This window comes from Nycticebus coucang, chromosome 7 (assembly GCF_027406575.1).
Source record: "Nycticebus coucang isolate mNycCou1 chromosome 7, mNycCou1.pri, whole genome shotgun sequence".
Classification (NCBI taxonomy): Eukaryota; Metazoa; Chordata; class Mammalia; order Primates; family Lorisidae; genus Nycticebus; species Nycticebus coucang.
In genome coordinates, this window is record NC_069786.1 from 21,897,549 (window position 1) to 21,912,741 (window position 15,193).

A 15,193-nucleotide genomic window follows, 5' to 3' on the forward strand; every position below is an offset into this window, starting at 1 on the left:
TACCTTAAACAGAAATAAAAGTGCAGAAAAGTCATGTAACAAAGAGGTAAAGAATAGCAATTTTTTCTCCACAGTAAATTATTTTTTTTTTCTGTGCATTCTTATTTTTGTTACATCAACTTGGCAGAACAGAAACACTGAATATGAATATAACCATAGTAAATTTTTAATAAAGGAAATATGGCAATATAATTTAAATCATATTCATATTTTAATTTTAGAATAAAAAGCAATAAAATAAGTAATTTATTCATTCTTAAAAGAAGGCTGAAAATCTAGAATGGAATTTTATTTGGTCATTAAACATACGGCACCTCTCCTTGAATTGGTGGGGACCTTATCGTACTCAACGAAGTTAAATATTAATTTTATACTTCTATTTACAAATTGGAAACACATCAATATCAGTACAAGTTTAACAGAGCATGTGCCTTTTACCTGATTACATTCTGTTCATTCTAATTTCTTATATTAAATTTTGTTTAACTTTTACAGCTTCTCACTAAGAGGAATGTTATAAGTGCTTAAAAATAGCATGCTCTAATTTACTGTCTATTCATCACGCAAGATGATCTAATTGTTTTCAGACAATGTCCTCATCAGATACAGTGTGGAAATTTAATGAAATAAATTTTATTGGGTTGATTAGGTGATAGAATTGTGGATTGGGGGCATACTACTTTCTAAAATGTTTGTAATGAGTGATGGCACTTAAAATTGTTCCCAGAGAAATCATCAGCCTCATAGGCAAAACTTTGTGGTACTGAACTGAAAAAATGAATGAATTCACCAACATATAATTTTTCATTTAACACAATTTTTGAAGATGGCAGTCTTTCCATCCATGAATCTGAACCACTGAACATAAGGAAAACTCTGTTTACCGTGTTTCAGAGAAAAATGTAGCCATGACTTTGACAAAAACCTGCCTCTTAACTGCAGCCTGAATTGCAGGTTATAGGATATCTCAGTTCCAGATTCAGGAATTCAGAAATTAGAATTCTATGTAACAAATATTTTAGGGAGAGGGAATAGGAGAATATTGAGATAATAAAAATTGTAATGGCCTGAGGTAAAAAGTTCTGTATCAGTGCATGATTCAGGAAGAATGTAAACTGATAGTAATATGAATATGAGATACTCTAGAAGAAGAATTATTTTAGCTATATAGATTTTCATAAAAGCCATAGTTTTATTGTGTTTAGTGGGATATATTTAAGTAGGAAAAAAACACAAATTTGTCTTAAACCTATCTATACTGAAAGTAATAAGGAAATATGTATATACCAGATATACGTGGACTTAGAAATATTTTGATTTAGGAATGCTAGTTCAGTTAGTCAATACTAAAGAAATAATCCACAATACAAATAATCTTTATGTACAGCTACATCTGTAATTACAAATTGCCACTAAATAAAACATCAAACAACACATAATTGTTAGTTATATACATCCAGTAAACTCAGTCTTCTAAAAGATTGTTTTTCAAAATCATTTAAGATTATAGATAAAGTGTGTCTTTTAAAGTTAAATTTAAAATTTCAGAATGCAATATTGTAGTTTACATAAAATGACAATCATACTTAAAAGGGGAAGAATCAAGGAAAACAAATTAATTTGTTCTTTTTTTTTCTTTATCTTTGGGAATCATTAACAAGAATAACTTTTGTAAATAAGAAAAAAATCACTAAACTATAAGTAAGGGCAACCACTAATCTCCATATGAAAATAACTGGAAAGCAAGCGATAAGTTTGTAGTTTGGCCTCTAATTAATGATTGTTATTTAATTACTGATTGTGTGAGAAAGAAAAAATATTTGCAAAATGTACTAATTTTATTTAGTAAGGTACTTAAAACAAATGGATATATTATTAGTGAACTGGGAAGCTCTCAAACACAGCTACACACCAAGTACTGTAAAGGTTGTCTTGCTAACTGTGGGCTCCCCCGGCACAGGGCCTGCCATTTCTCACTTTCTGGGTCAATTTTAAGCGACTAATGTAAAATGGCTAGTGAAGGAAGAAAAGTTAAAACTCAACAATGTTGGCATTCATTGCTGTTTAACTACAATTAGTCCCTATAAGTTACTATTTATTCATTTTTAATCTTTCAAAATTTTGTAGTGTATAAGTGTCAACAAAGCAGTCATAAATGGTTCACAAATTTCCTAAAATAACACATATGTTTATATGTATGTGTGTTCGTAACCCCTGGTATAGATTTTATTTACCTAAGCGCTGACCTCTGACTTATTAACAAAGTGAACTAATTTTAGTCATTTACCAAAGTGCCCATAAATAATTATGCTGTCATGTTCATTTCTTTTTCCCCATTTCCTTTTTCTAAATTTGTATATATTCATAGAGCACCATTTTGTTACATGATTTATTGGATTGTGGTCAAGTCAGCCTCATGTTCATTTCTCAGTGAGGCAAACAACAAATTCCCCAAACAACCAAAATAGAGGAACTGTTTTCTACTTTAATGAAAGCTTGGCTATATTCTCCATGTAAAAGACCAACAAAAGACCACATCTATTCTTTGAAGTTGATAAAGAACCCATGTCAGGCAGATTTGGGTGGGAAACAAAAACATTTCTTTCCAAGACTTATAAAAAACTCTTCCTTAGGTGTGTAAAGGTTTTAATTCCTATGTGCTAATGTTATAAGCTCACTTAGGATGTATTATGCTTTTTAAAAAACACGATTTCTCTTCTTAACTTGTACAAGTTTTACAAAAGACAGTTTTCTTTCTGGAATGGTACAAACAAAAATGTATGATACATCTTTTCCTATCCTAAATTGTAAGTATCCACAATTTTTATGTAATATTTACCACGTAGGTTTTTACACAGCTTCTTGAATATTAAATATTGGGATTTAAAAATTCATTCCTTTAAAATGTCATAAAATCATGTGTAGAACACAAATGTCCTGATGCTATAATTGGGTAAATGAGGTGAAAGCTATGTTGATTAGTATGATGTAAGCACTCCAATTTGTACAAATAATCAACACATTGAAAGTGGCATAAATATATTTATGATCTATGTACAAAAGATTTAATAAAAAATGATTTAAAATAAATAAATGAATAAAATGTCATAATCAGTTATGCTATTTGGAAAGTGTGTGTGTGTGCTTAATCAAAGTAGTTCCCTAATATCATGATAACCAAGTTTATTCTTAGCAAAACTTTATCAAGCAAAACAATTTGTTAGTGAGACTCCCTCTACTTCACATAAAAAATTAGGTTCCCTTAATTCTACCTGCTTGATATAATTATTTTAATAGCTTGATATAAAAACACCTTAAATTTTATTCATATATAAATGTACACATTCATTTAGAACATTCATAGAATTACATTAAACATTAGTATATAGCCTGTTTTTCACCTTATTAATATACTATGGAAATCAATCTACAGCTCTTACTGTGGAAATTATATGTTCCAAATTATTTATTTCAGCCTTGATTAAAATTAAAGTTAAAACCATGACAATTATTTTGATAGCACAGACTTTGTACAAGTTTTAAATTTTAAACTGTTGACATAAAATTTTGAGACTCCAAAGCATTAAGCTGGCCAATTAAAATATATATCTAGAAAATGGTAACTATTCGAGAATATGCACAGTCGTGATGGCTCTAAAAATGTAAAAATAGTGAGGTTGGTTAAAGATGTTTTGCCACATTCATATTTACTCTACATTTTGCAAGTATGAATTGATTCTTGGCCAGTTTATAAAAATCTAATAAAGATTCCCATTCAGCTATAATGGCTTATCATTATAAATCCTCTTACCTGTGAGAACAGGATGTTTATTTATTTAATTTTGAAGGATACTTTTATTTTCCCATAAATTTTTTCCATTAGTAATTGAATTCAAATTCTCCCATTAACCTTGTTGTATTTAAACTACTGAATGTGGACTCACTTGTCTTTTATAATTAAATGAAACTGAGTAAATTGTTAATATCCTTTTGAAGCTTAGAGGAAAATCATAACCTTTTCCCCTCCTTTTATCAAAAAGTCCATAAAATATAACACTGACTCTGTTATATTTTGTATCATAAAAGGCATATATTATTTAACATAAAAATCTATTTTGTCCTATTTTTTAAAATCTGCATTATATTTGCTTGTGTGTGTAACACAATTTATTCAATACTAGATTCCAAAGCCCTCACTTCCTAGCACACGTGTGTAGCTCATTGCATTTTTTTGAATGTTGAGACTGTTCTGTAGGAAGATACAGCTTGAAGGCACAGCTGTGGATGGAGGTCTTCTTCCTAGACATCTTCAAGTTGGATATGTGGCTGGGCTTCCCAGGCACTGTGGATGTAGAAGGCCACAGAACTGGGCCTTCAGAGGCACGATGCCAGAGAAACCAAACTCTCACTTACCTGGATGAGGAACATGGCTATATGGTGAAATTCTCCGCGGCCCCCTTGCTTCACAGGAACTGTCATGAAGAATTTGCTGCCATCTCTAGAAAACACAGGCTCCTCATTCTAAAATATAAAAGAGCATACAACAATCTCAAAGTGGCATGTGCAATCTTTGTTGCTAACTTAATTCTTGTACTGATTGTACTTTTTATTGGTTTAAAATTAGGAAAATTGTTAAATTATTTTAAAATAAATATGATATTTAGTATTTTTTAGAAGTGAAGTTAATGATGCATTGTGTATGTGGTTGAGTGATGGGAAGGGTGGGGAAATTTCATTCATATTAGATAGTAATTGTTTACTGTTAGAAAAATACACTGTTTAAATCGGCTCAAAAAAAATAAATAAATCGGCTCAAATGAGAACTTTCATGTCTTCACATAAAATTATGTTTACCAGTACATCCTTTGAAGATAAGGACAATGCAAACATTGACACCAATTTATCAAAATAAGTTTTAGAAAGACTTTCTAACATTCTATAAGGTACATGTAGTATATTTTTTGAAGTCTTTTATTCAGCAACTCTAGTTATTTGAAGATTCATTTTGGATTATGTATACATACGTTTACTAAACATGCTAAGGCCAACAGGCCACAAAATTGAAGTGATTCTATAAAAAATTATTAAATTCAAATTTCCCATACCCACTGCTCATCTTTCCCACAAACACAAAAATGCAAATGCTCACAATTGTGAATCCCCATTTGATAATTTTTAATTAAACTCTGGTGAATGACACATTAAAAAAAGAATCATTTTAAGAATTAAATGATGAAATCCATACATATTAAGGATGCCAAAAAATTATACACATTTGAAGAATTGAAAAAAATCTGTATTAAAATCACAATACTCACTATATACTGATAACATTTGTTATCTTGTACATTGTATCTTGCATGTTTTGTAATTACAGAAGTCAAGTGTGACTTGAATATTGAAATTTACTACAGTTCATTTTTTTCTTAAAATTTGTAAACATTCTTTTGCATCCTCTGTACATTGCTCTCTCTTGCTTCAAGAGGAACATTTTAAGAAAATGGATTCATCTGACAAAACATTGAGTTCTTTCTTGTTGTATCAATGATAATGACTGTGTACGAGACATACAGACTTAGGCTTGTCTTAACAATGGCCTTGAAGCCCTTTCAGATGGCCTGGCCCTCTCCTCACTTTCTGATCTCATCCTCCATTCTCACTGGGCTTGCTCCCTAGCTCCTGCATGGTCCTACTCTAGGGTCTTCACACCTTGTATATCCTTCGTCTGCCTCTTCCTCTTTTCTTTTTTAGGGCCCTGATCCAATGTCACCTTGTCAGTAAGGAGCTCTCTGATTATCCTGGGTAAAGTGTGACCAGGGAAACCAGCCCGTCCAGCACTACCTGACAACCTTCATATCCTTTTGTCTTCTTTCTGGTTTTCCATAGCATCTAACACAATTCAACATACACTGCATGTGTGTTTGCATTTGTGTGCATGGAAGTATTTGTGTATGAATGCATGTACATATGCACATATGTGTATGTATGTAGTATTCCTCTATAACATAAGCACCATGGGACAGGAACTTTGTATACTTGACTACTACATTTCCAGCACCAAGGACAGCAACTCTCACGTAAACTGAGCTCCATAGAAATTTACTGAAAGAATAGGTCTGGAACAGAATAGAGAACCAAGAGATGAATCCAGCTACTTACCGCTATTTGATTTTTGACAAGCCAATTAAAAACATTCAGTGGGAAAAAGATTCCCTATTTAACAAATGGTGCTGGGTGAACTGGCTGGCAACCTGCAGAAGACTGAAATTGGACCCACACCTTTCACCATTAACGAAGATAGACTCTCATCGGATTAAAGATTTAAACTTAAGACATGAAACTATAAAAATACTAGAGGAGAATGCAGGGAAAACCCTTGAAGAAATTGGTCTGGGTGAGTATTTCATGAGGAGAACCCCCCGGGCAATTGAAGCAGCTTCAAAAATACACTACTGGGACTTGATCAAACTAAAAAGCTTCTGCACAGCTAAGAACACAGTAAGCAGAGCAAGCAGACAGCCCTCAGAATGGGAGAAGATATTTGCAGGGTATATCTCTGACAAAGGTTTAATAACCAGAATCCACAGAGAACTCAAACGCATCAGCAAGAAAAAAACAAGGGATCCCATCGCAGGCTGGGCAAGGGATTTGAAGAGAAACTTCTCTGAAGAAGACAGGCGCACGGCCTTCAGACATATGAAAAAATGCTCATCATCTTTAATCATCAGAGAAATGCAAATCAAAACTACTTTGAGATATCATCTAACTCCAATGAGACTAGCCTATATCACAAAATCTCAAGACCAGAGATGTTGGCGTGGATGCGGAGAAAAGGGAACACTTCTGCACTGCTGGTGGGAATGCAAATTAATACATTCCTTTTGGAAAGAGATATGGAGAACACTCAGAGATCTAAAAATAGATCTGCCATTCAATCCTGTAATTCCTCTGCTGGGCATATACCCAGAAGACCAAAAATCACAACATAACAAAGATATTTGTACCAGAATGTTTATTGCAGCCCAATTCATAATAGCTAAGTCATGGAAAAAGCCCAAGTGCCCATCGATCCACGAATGGATTAATAAATTGTGGTATATGTATACCATGGAATACTATGCAGCCTTAAAGAAAGATGGAGACTTTACCTCTTTCATGTTTACATGGATGGAGCTGGAACATATTCTTCTTAGTAAAGTATCCCAAGAATGGAAGAAAAAATACCCAATGTACACAGCCCTACTATGAAACTAATTTGGGACTCTCACATGAAAGCTATAACCCAGCTACAACTTAACAATAGGGAGAAATGGGAAAGGGGGGGGTGGGTAGAGGGAGGGGAATCGGTGGGATCACACCTGTGGTGCATATTACAGGGGTATTTGCGAAACTTGGTAAATGTAGAATGTAAATGTTTTGGCACAGTAACTGAGATAACGCCGGAAAGGCTATGTTAACCACTGTGATAAAAATGTGTCAAATGGTTTATGAAGTGAGTGTATGATGCCCCATAATCATATCATTGTATACAGTTATGATTTAATAAAAAAAAATAAATAAAAATAAAAAAAAATAAAAAAAAGACAGAATGAGAAAAAAAAAAGAATAGGTCGATTAATAACGACTTTAATACACTGGAGAGTCTGATTTTAGCTTCATTAGTAAGTGTTTCCCTTGATAGACATTTATATTTTCCTTGTCTATTTCAAGGACACTCATGAAAAGAATAGGTAATACATGCAAAAAATTTAAAACTGTGAAGTAATATACCATTCAAGTTTGGAAAAATTGCAAAACTGGGCATAGAATAGATACTGACTAAAGACTGAGTGAATCACATCTTTCAACTATACTAGAATCAATAATTCTATTTGTTCCATCCCTCCCCCTCTGGGATATTTCTTGGGGTTTCTTTCATCTGAAACAAACTTTTCTGTCTTCTTTTTAGTTAAAACTTTCTAAAGTTTCGCTTAATCTCATGAAATATAAACTACTTTTAAAATTTACTTAGGAAATCTTTTCCACATAGGGACTCTCTCTGCAGATGTTCTAAAAAGTATCCTGCATTCACCACTATCGTGGCTTTTAATGCACTCTCTTATATTGATCTATTAACTTGTTGGCTTCCTTTGCTAGGCAATTAATAATTAAACTAAACTGTCAATTATATCTATGTAGCTTCATTGCCTAAGATTAAGTGGGTTCCAGCTCGTGATTGTTGAGTGGATGGATGTGTGTATATAATGGAATAAGATGACCTATACCTGCAGATTCACTTTATCCACCACATTTACTCCATCACATTGGTCCCTTCCTCCCTCACAATTCTCTCCTTGTGCTCTGCTCAAAGATAAATAGCTTTTTTTCTGAAATGGGGATATCTAGAGCATTCTGTGCTCCCAATTCTGATGCCTTAGAAGTGTTTTTTGAAAAGAAACAGATTTGGAGTTACAATCTCAAATGCCTTACTGAACATAAACACCTTCCCCATTAGACCTTATCTGGCTATAAACATTCAGCTCCATTCAGGAGGAGCACTTCTTACTGCCCACTTGCATGACCTTAAGCAAGTCCGTGTTTATGACACATGTAGCCCTGAACTGGGGATTCTGAATCGTATCCCTTCACCACACATACATACATATACTGATCATCCCAGGCATGGGTCCCTTAAAGGCTAAGCCAGACATGCCCACTTCTCTTTGGACTTCCTACTGCACAGAAAGAGAACAAACATAGGATAACTCTATTAAATTTCTAATTATGTTACACATTTTCTTCTCCTCATATGCTCATCCTTTCAATTTCATCAAATTTTAGTATTTTATAAAATCCCCTCAGAGCTTCTGGAGAAAAAATCAGCTGTGATAAAACCAACTGCATTTTCTTACAAAGTAATTGATAATTGGATGCTTTGGTTTTTAAAAAATCTACCAGTTATAATGCTGAGATGTAAAATTTAAATAGCATAATCTCAAAAGAGCATATAATTATGTTAATACGTGTTAAACTATTATGAATGTCACTGTCAATAAAAGTGGCAGCAATAAAAATGGATACATCACTATCCATTGTGTCATTGATTTTCATTGTTTTTGTTTTGAATATCTGCTTTAATTTTTTGAGAGTAAAATACAGGTATTTTTTCCAATTTTATTTTACACATTGACTAAGACAATATTGTGTATGTTAGTCGATAACCATGTATGTAAATGTACTTACAAACACATCTCTCCTATCTCTGCCTCCACTATAGATAAGCAAAGGTTTGACCTAATTACAATTCTTTCTTTACTTTATTTCTTTCTTCATTCAATAAGTATTTATGGTGCTCTTCTTATATATTGAATTCCATATTAGGCATTTGGTTTATAAAAAAGAGAGAAAATAAACATCTTCCTTGCCTTTGTATCTTAGTAATAAAGCACAGACTTAATTGTGTAAGTATCAGAGATTGCAAGTGACTTTACATTAACTTTTATTAGGAAATGTTTGTGGGATGGCAGAGATTTGCTTCTTCTCCTTAGAAGGTAACTTCTCATGTAAGTCATTTAAGCCAAGGTTTGAAAAACGGATAGGCTTAAAACAAAAAGGTTTGAGAGGATTATGTCCAGAGGGAGGGGACATGTGAAGTCTCTGTGCACACGAGGGCCAATGTGGCTAGAATGGAGCAAATGGGTGTAAGCATGATATGACTAAGACCTGGAACAGCTTTACATTTTGTCCTTTATGGACCATTTATGAATGTTGACCTTTATCCAAAGGAGAGAAAGAAGAGAAACAAATGTTTGAGTTGTGAGAGTGAGAATATGAGGGGAATGTTGGTAGTGACAATCAAATGTATCATAAAGGTCACTCAGCCGGCCTGAAGCAAAACCAATGGGCAGGCACCTCTTTGTTGAGAGTTCACCAGTTTAAGGAGGAACTGCTGTAACTACAGTTTGGACCTGGACAATCTTTGGAAGTCGGAGAAAAGTAAATTGACTTGAGAGATCTATGAGTGTAAAATCAAACAAAAATCTGCATATAGTAATTACATAAGGTTTAAAGGTGACTATTAGTTTAATGGCATTAATTACTGTATGGATAATTATGTCATTGACTCAGAGGTAAAAAGAAATAAGTTTGATTAGAAGAGGGGTGAGTTTGGTTTAGACCTGGAGAGTGCACAGCCAGTTTTATAGATTTAGGAGTAGATACCAAGCATAATTTTGAATGTTACAGAACATTGAGAAGTGCCTGGGGCTAAAAATTTGGTGGTCTCAATGTATGGGTGGCAACTGAAACCGTAGATGTTTCTGAGGACTGATAAACAAGAAAACGAGTCAAAACCAACCAAACTTTGATGTTCAAACTAGCTTTATAAGCTAGACACATCTAAAGAAAAAAAATATTCATCTGAACAATCTCCACATGACCAATTTATGTTGGAGATCTGGTCAATTTTCTTGATAATCTGAACAATGCTGATGTTTTAGTAGGTCCTAACGTTTTTTCCTTCATCAACAAAATTTCACTTATATAAATGATCCTGAAAATAGATCTTTGTAGTTATTCTGCAATTTGTGTAGCATTAAAAAAAAGGATCTAATCTTTCACAAACGATGTTATGGAAAGCCCAAGTCATAAATGTTTTGATAGAAAAGAATCACTTTGTCGAACCTACCCAAACATCAAAGTTACATTGTATCACAAGTTGTCACATAACAAATGGGTGAACAGAATAGTCACATGGACCAAAATGTGACAGGGACCATTTATACTATACCTGTTTAGAGAGCCACGTATCAGATGTCATTTCATATTTCTGAAATAAAACAATTAATTCTATTAAGCAACTAAAGACCAATATGAGTATCTATTAATTTCACTTATTTTATTCTGTTATCTTTAGGCATTTTTCCCTTCTTTTTAACTGGTGAAATACCAGGAGAGGTCCCATTGTCACCATTGATTTAAACTGAATGAGTAAGTAGAGAATTGGGATTAAATGGTAATTTAATTATAAAGTCTTTTCTTTGGTGAACACTTTCAGAATTCCCAGAAGCGTCTCACCAGGGATAGAACATCACTTTCCAGCTCTGTTTGATTACCTCATTCGAACTGTTTTGAACCACTAGATACTGTCTCTTTTCACCTCAAGGCATCATAGGGAAAAAAAAAAATATTGAGTCCCTCAAAGGAACTGGGCAAACAGCCAGGAATAAATCTAAAAAGTGGACATTCTTTCCATATTCAATCTACTCTTAATAATAGCCATTTTTTTTCTTATTAGTAAAAAGTACCTCAGTCTTAGGGGATAAAAAAATTAAATATTTAAAATGTCAAAATCTTATGTTCTTTTGAAGGTCTTGCCAATGATCAGAACAAAAATCATACTGCAAAAAGCAAAATTAGACTAATTTATCCTCAAGTAACATGTGTGTAGATAAAATAGGTGTTAATAATACTGATGCATGTATTTTTTCAGAAAACTCAGTTTTCTGAAAATGATTCTACAGTAAAAGTATTCAAATTAAGAAAACACTATATTAGGAATTTTCTCATAAGCACTACCCATTTTAAATTGTTAATATTTTATTTACAGTTTTTTAATGCTACTTGCCCTTCCCAAATTCACATCATTATTATATTGTGATTGACCACTTTCACTTTTCAAGGCATTTTTTTCCAATACATTTTTGCTACATGCAAACATCAGGAAAATATGTAACTGAATCATTCCTTGATTCTTTATTAGTACCTTGGCAATAACCATTCTTGGTATTTGTAAAACACACGCATAAAAAGATAGCAATGCCACCAGTTGTCAGTACAACCTAGTTTTGTTAGATTCCATGAAAGCCCCAAACTCCATACACTATTATTTGTCTTATTCTTTCAATTAGCAGAAAGAAAAATCTTCTTAACTGCATGCATGGAATAGACATAGAACTTCAATGAGGTGTCAAATCAAGAATATGATAGGATTATTGTACCTATTTTATATTGAAGATTTTAATTTGTCTTTGTAGTAACCTGTATATAATGAAAAGTCTTTAGATTATTCTTATATAGAGGAGGTAACAGGCTAGGCTGTTTCACATTAGCTAGAATACACAGGTCAATTTTTAAATGACTTAGTAACCAGCTGAATAAGAAACCATCCAGAAAATTTTAACAAATAAATGGAGAAATTTTAGTCAGTATATCATCTCCTCAGATTAAAGAGGAATTCTGAGATACATGTTTTTCTAATACAAACTTAATGTGAAAAGCATCAGTCCAACCCGCTAAGTAAAGGGTTGATTTAACTACCTCATTTCCAAGTTTATGCTTGTCATTACATTAAAAGATATGTCTGCCCCTTTATTTCTCTTTTACTGACCACTAAAAAGGGTTTTTAAAATGTTCACCTGTAGTGAAATGCACACATCTTAAGTGTATAAAATGATGAATTTTAAAAAATTTATGCCAACAAGGTATCTATAGAACCTTCATATCTCCTCAGAGGATTCCACCATGCCCCTTCCCAGAGGTTCCAAAAAGGCAACTGCTCTTGCGATCTCTTTCCCTATAGATTGTATTTGCCCATGTTAGAAATTCAGATTACAAGAGGGACTTTACCTAACAAATGCAGTCAGTGTAACCTGGATTATTGTACCCTCAATGAATCCCCACCAATAAAAAGTTAAAAAAAAAAAAAAAGAAATTCAGGTTTCTGTAATTATGCATCTGTCATATTACGTGCTCTTTACCAGGTTTCCTTCACACCACCTTTCTGAGGTTCACTCACATTGTTGAGTATATCAGCACACTTTAAAAATGTCTTTTGAAATTACTGAGTAAAATTCTGTTGTATAGACATGCCTCATTTTTTTAACCCATTGCCAGTCAACAAGCACATACTCTCTAGTTTTTAGATATTATAAATAAGACTTCTCTAAAGACCTTTTTACAAGTCCTATGGTAGACATGTTTTTATTTCTTGTGTAAGCACCTAGAAGTACCATGTTTACAGTATGTTCAATTTTATTTGAAACAAAAAAATAATTTTTAAAGTAATTGTATTATTTTACCCATAGCGTATGTATGTCACAATTTTTTCTTTTACCCACTCATTAGTTGATGTGTACTTACTTTGATGCCATATCTTTGCAATTTTATCCTGTGATAAGTATATGTCTACCCTATACTTCTATTTGTTCTATTTTTTTATTCCCCATACAAATGAGTCATATAGTACTTATATTTCTGTGCCTTAATTATTATACTTAACAATAATGTCTCCCAGGTTTATACATACAGTTTCAAATGACAAAATTTCCTTCTTTGAGGCAAAATAGTAGTTCACTGTGTCTCTATACCACATTTTCATTATCCATTCATCTGTTGATGAACAGAGAAATTTGCAAGTTATACTATAAACACTGCTTTGCTGCATTCACATATTTTAAAATGTAGTTTATTATTCAGTTTACAGGAGTTTTTAGTTTCTGTTGTGATTTGTTCTTAACCCTCTAACTTGAGTGATGCTTTTTGTTAGATTTCTAACTAGTGATTTCCCAAATCAAATTTAATTCCTTTGTGATCAAAAAATCACAAAGGATTTTGTGTGGTATTCCACTTTATTTAGTTATGTGAAGCCTTATCATAATTATTTTGGCACCTTGAAGAGAATGTTTATTTTGTGGTCATTGGGTAAATTGTTTTCTTTCTTTTTTTTTTTTTGTGGTTTTTGGCCGGGGCTGGGTTTGAACCCGCCACCTCCGGCATATGGGACCAGCGCCCTACTCCTTGAGCCACAGGTACCACCCGGGTAAATTGTTTTCTAAATATCAATTTAGTTAAGTCATTGATGGTATTGTCCAAATATTCTGCATGCTCACTAATTTTTTGACTAATTGTTCCATCAAATACATAGAAAGAAACACTAAAATCTTTGAGTGTAGGTGTTTCTATTTCTTCTTTTGTTTTGTCCAATTTTGCTTAAGTTTTTTAAGTATTATTAGGTGCATAGGTATTCAGAATTGCTCTAGCTTCCTAATCAATCAACACTGTATGATTTTGAAATAGTTCTGTTAATCTCTTGCAATATCTCCACCATATGATATTTTAATTTGCTTAAGTACTTAGTCATGTTTTAGAGAAATTAAACACTAGGAAAAGTATTTTATAATTTCACATATATTTACCATTTATGGCGCCTTTCATTCCTTCATTGTGATCTGAGTTTTGTTTTGCTGTCATTTCCTTCAGCCTAATATAATTTCACTTCATGTCACTTGTACTTCATTTCTACTTGTGATGAATTATCTTAAGTCTTATTTAAGATAATTAAGAAAAACACCTTTCTTTGTCTTGTGTTGAAAGATATTTTCATCTTATAGTATTCTAGTTGGACGTTGATTTTTTGCATTTTTATTTTTGAACACTAAAATAAAAAATTGTCATTCCACTGCTTTCTGGATCATCGATATTTATATGCTCCTGTATGTAATGTATTATTCTCTCTCCAGTTGCTTTAATTTAATCTCTCTTAATCTCTGCTTTTCAATACATTGAGTGTAATACGTCCAGGTACTGTTTCATTCCCTTTATCTTATTTGAGTTTTGCTAACTTCTTGGATACATGGGTTACTGTTTTTTTATTGAATTTGGGAAATTTTAAGTCATTATTTCTTATTTTTTCCCTAAACGAATATTTTAAATGTCGCCTTCTGTGTACACAGTTTCATATATAAATTAATATTGTTATATAGATAATTTAAGCATTTCTTCCCTCAGGGCTTCAATTTCATTATTTCATATACTGCATTATTACCTAATCTGTTACCAAAGACATATAGTCAATTTTTAAAATACCCAGCATAGTATGTTTGGTTCCTGAAATTTTATTTTTCTGTTTTTAATATTTGTATTTACTAAAATTTCTCGCTTGTTTATTAGGGCTATTCTTTTCTTTGTGTTATTAAATATATTTATAATAGATTTTATACTGTATAAGTCCATTTATATGAAATTTATAAATATGAAAAATTAATATATTGTAACAGAAATTAAGCTTGTGCTTTAGGAGTTGAGATTGATTAGAAACCGGCACAAAGAAAATTTCTGGAATAATAGAAATATTCTATATCTTGATGAGGTGTGGACTGTGGGATACACGTATTTTTCAAAACTCCTTTAACTGCCCATTTAGGATTTCTTCACT

The 15,193-nt window shown here is 32.5% G+C and overlaps 1 protein-coding gene across 2 annotated transcripts in view; it reads right to left on the reverse strand.

Annotated features, from left to right (window-relative positions):
• The window catches only part of DPP10 (dipeptidyl peptidase like 10), a 752,684-nt gene that overhangs the window by 80,090 nt on the left and 657,401 nt on the right, over positions 1–15,193 (reverse strand). For both annotated transcript variants that reach the window (XM_053597757.1, XM_053597758.1), the window contains exons 12-13: positions 10,769–10,807; positions 4,414–4,521 (exon numbers count right to left, since the gene is read on the reverse strand). In XM_053597757.1, the coding sequence (XP_053453732.1) occupies positions 4,414–4,521; positions 10,769–10,807 (147 nt within the window). The remainder of the gene's footprint in view (positions 1–4,413; positions 4,522–10,768; positions 10,808–15,193) is intronic.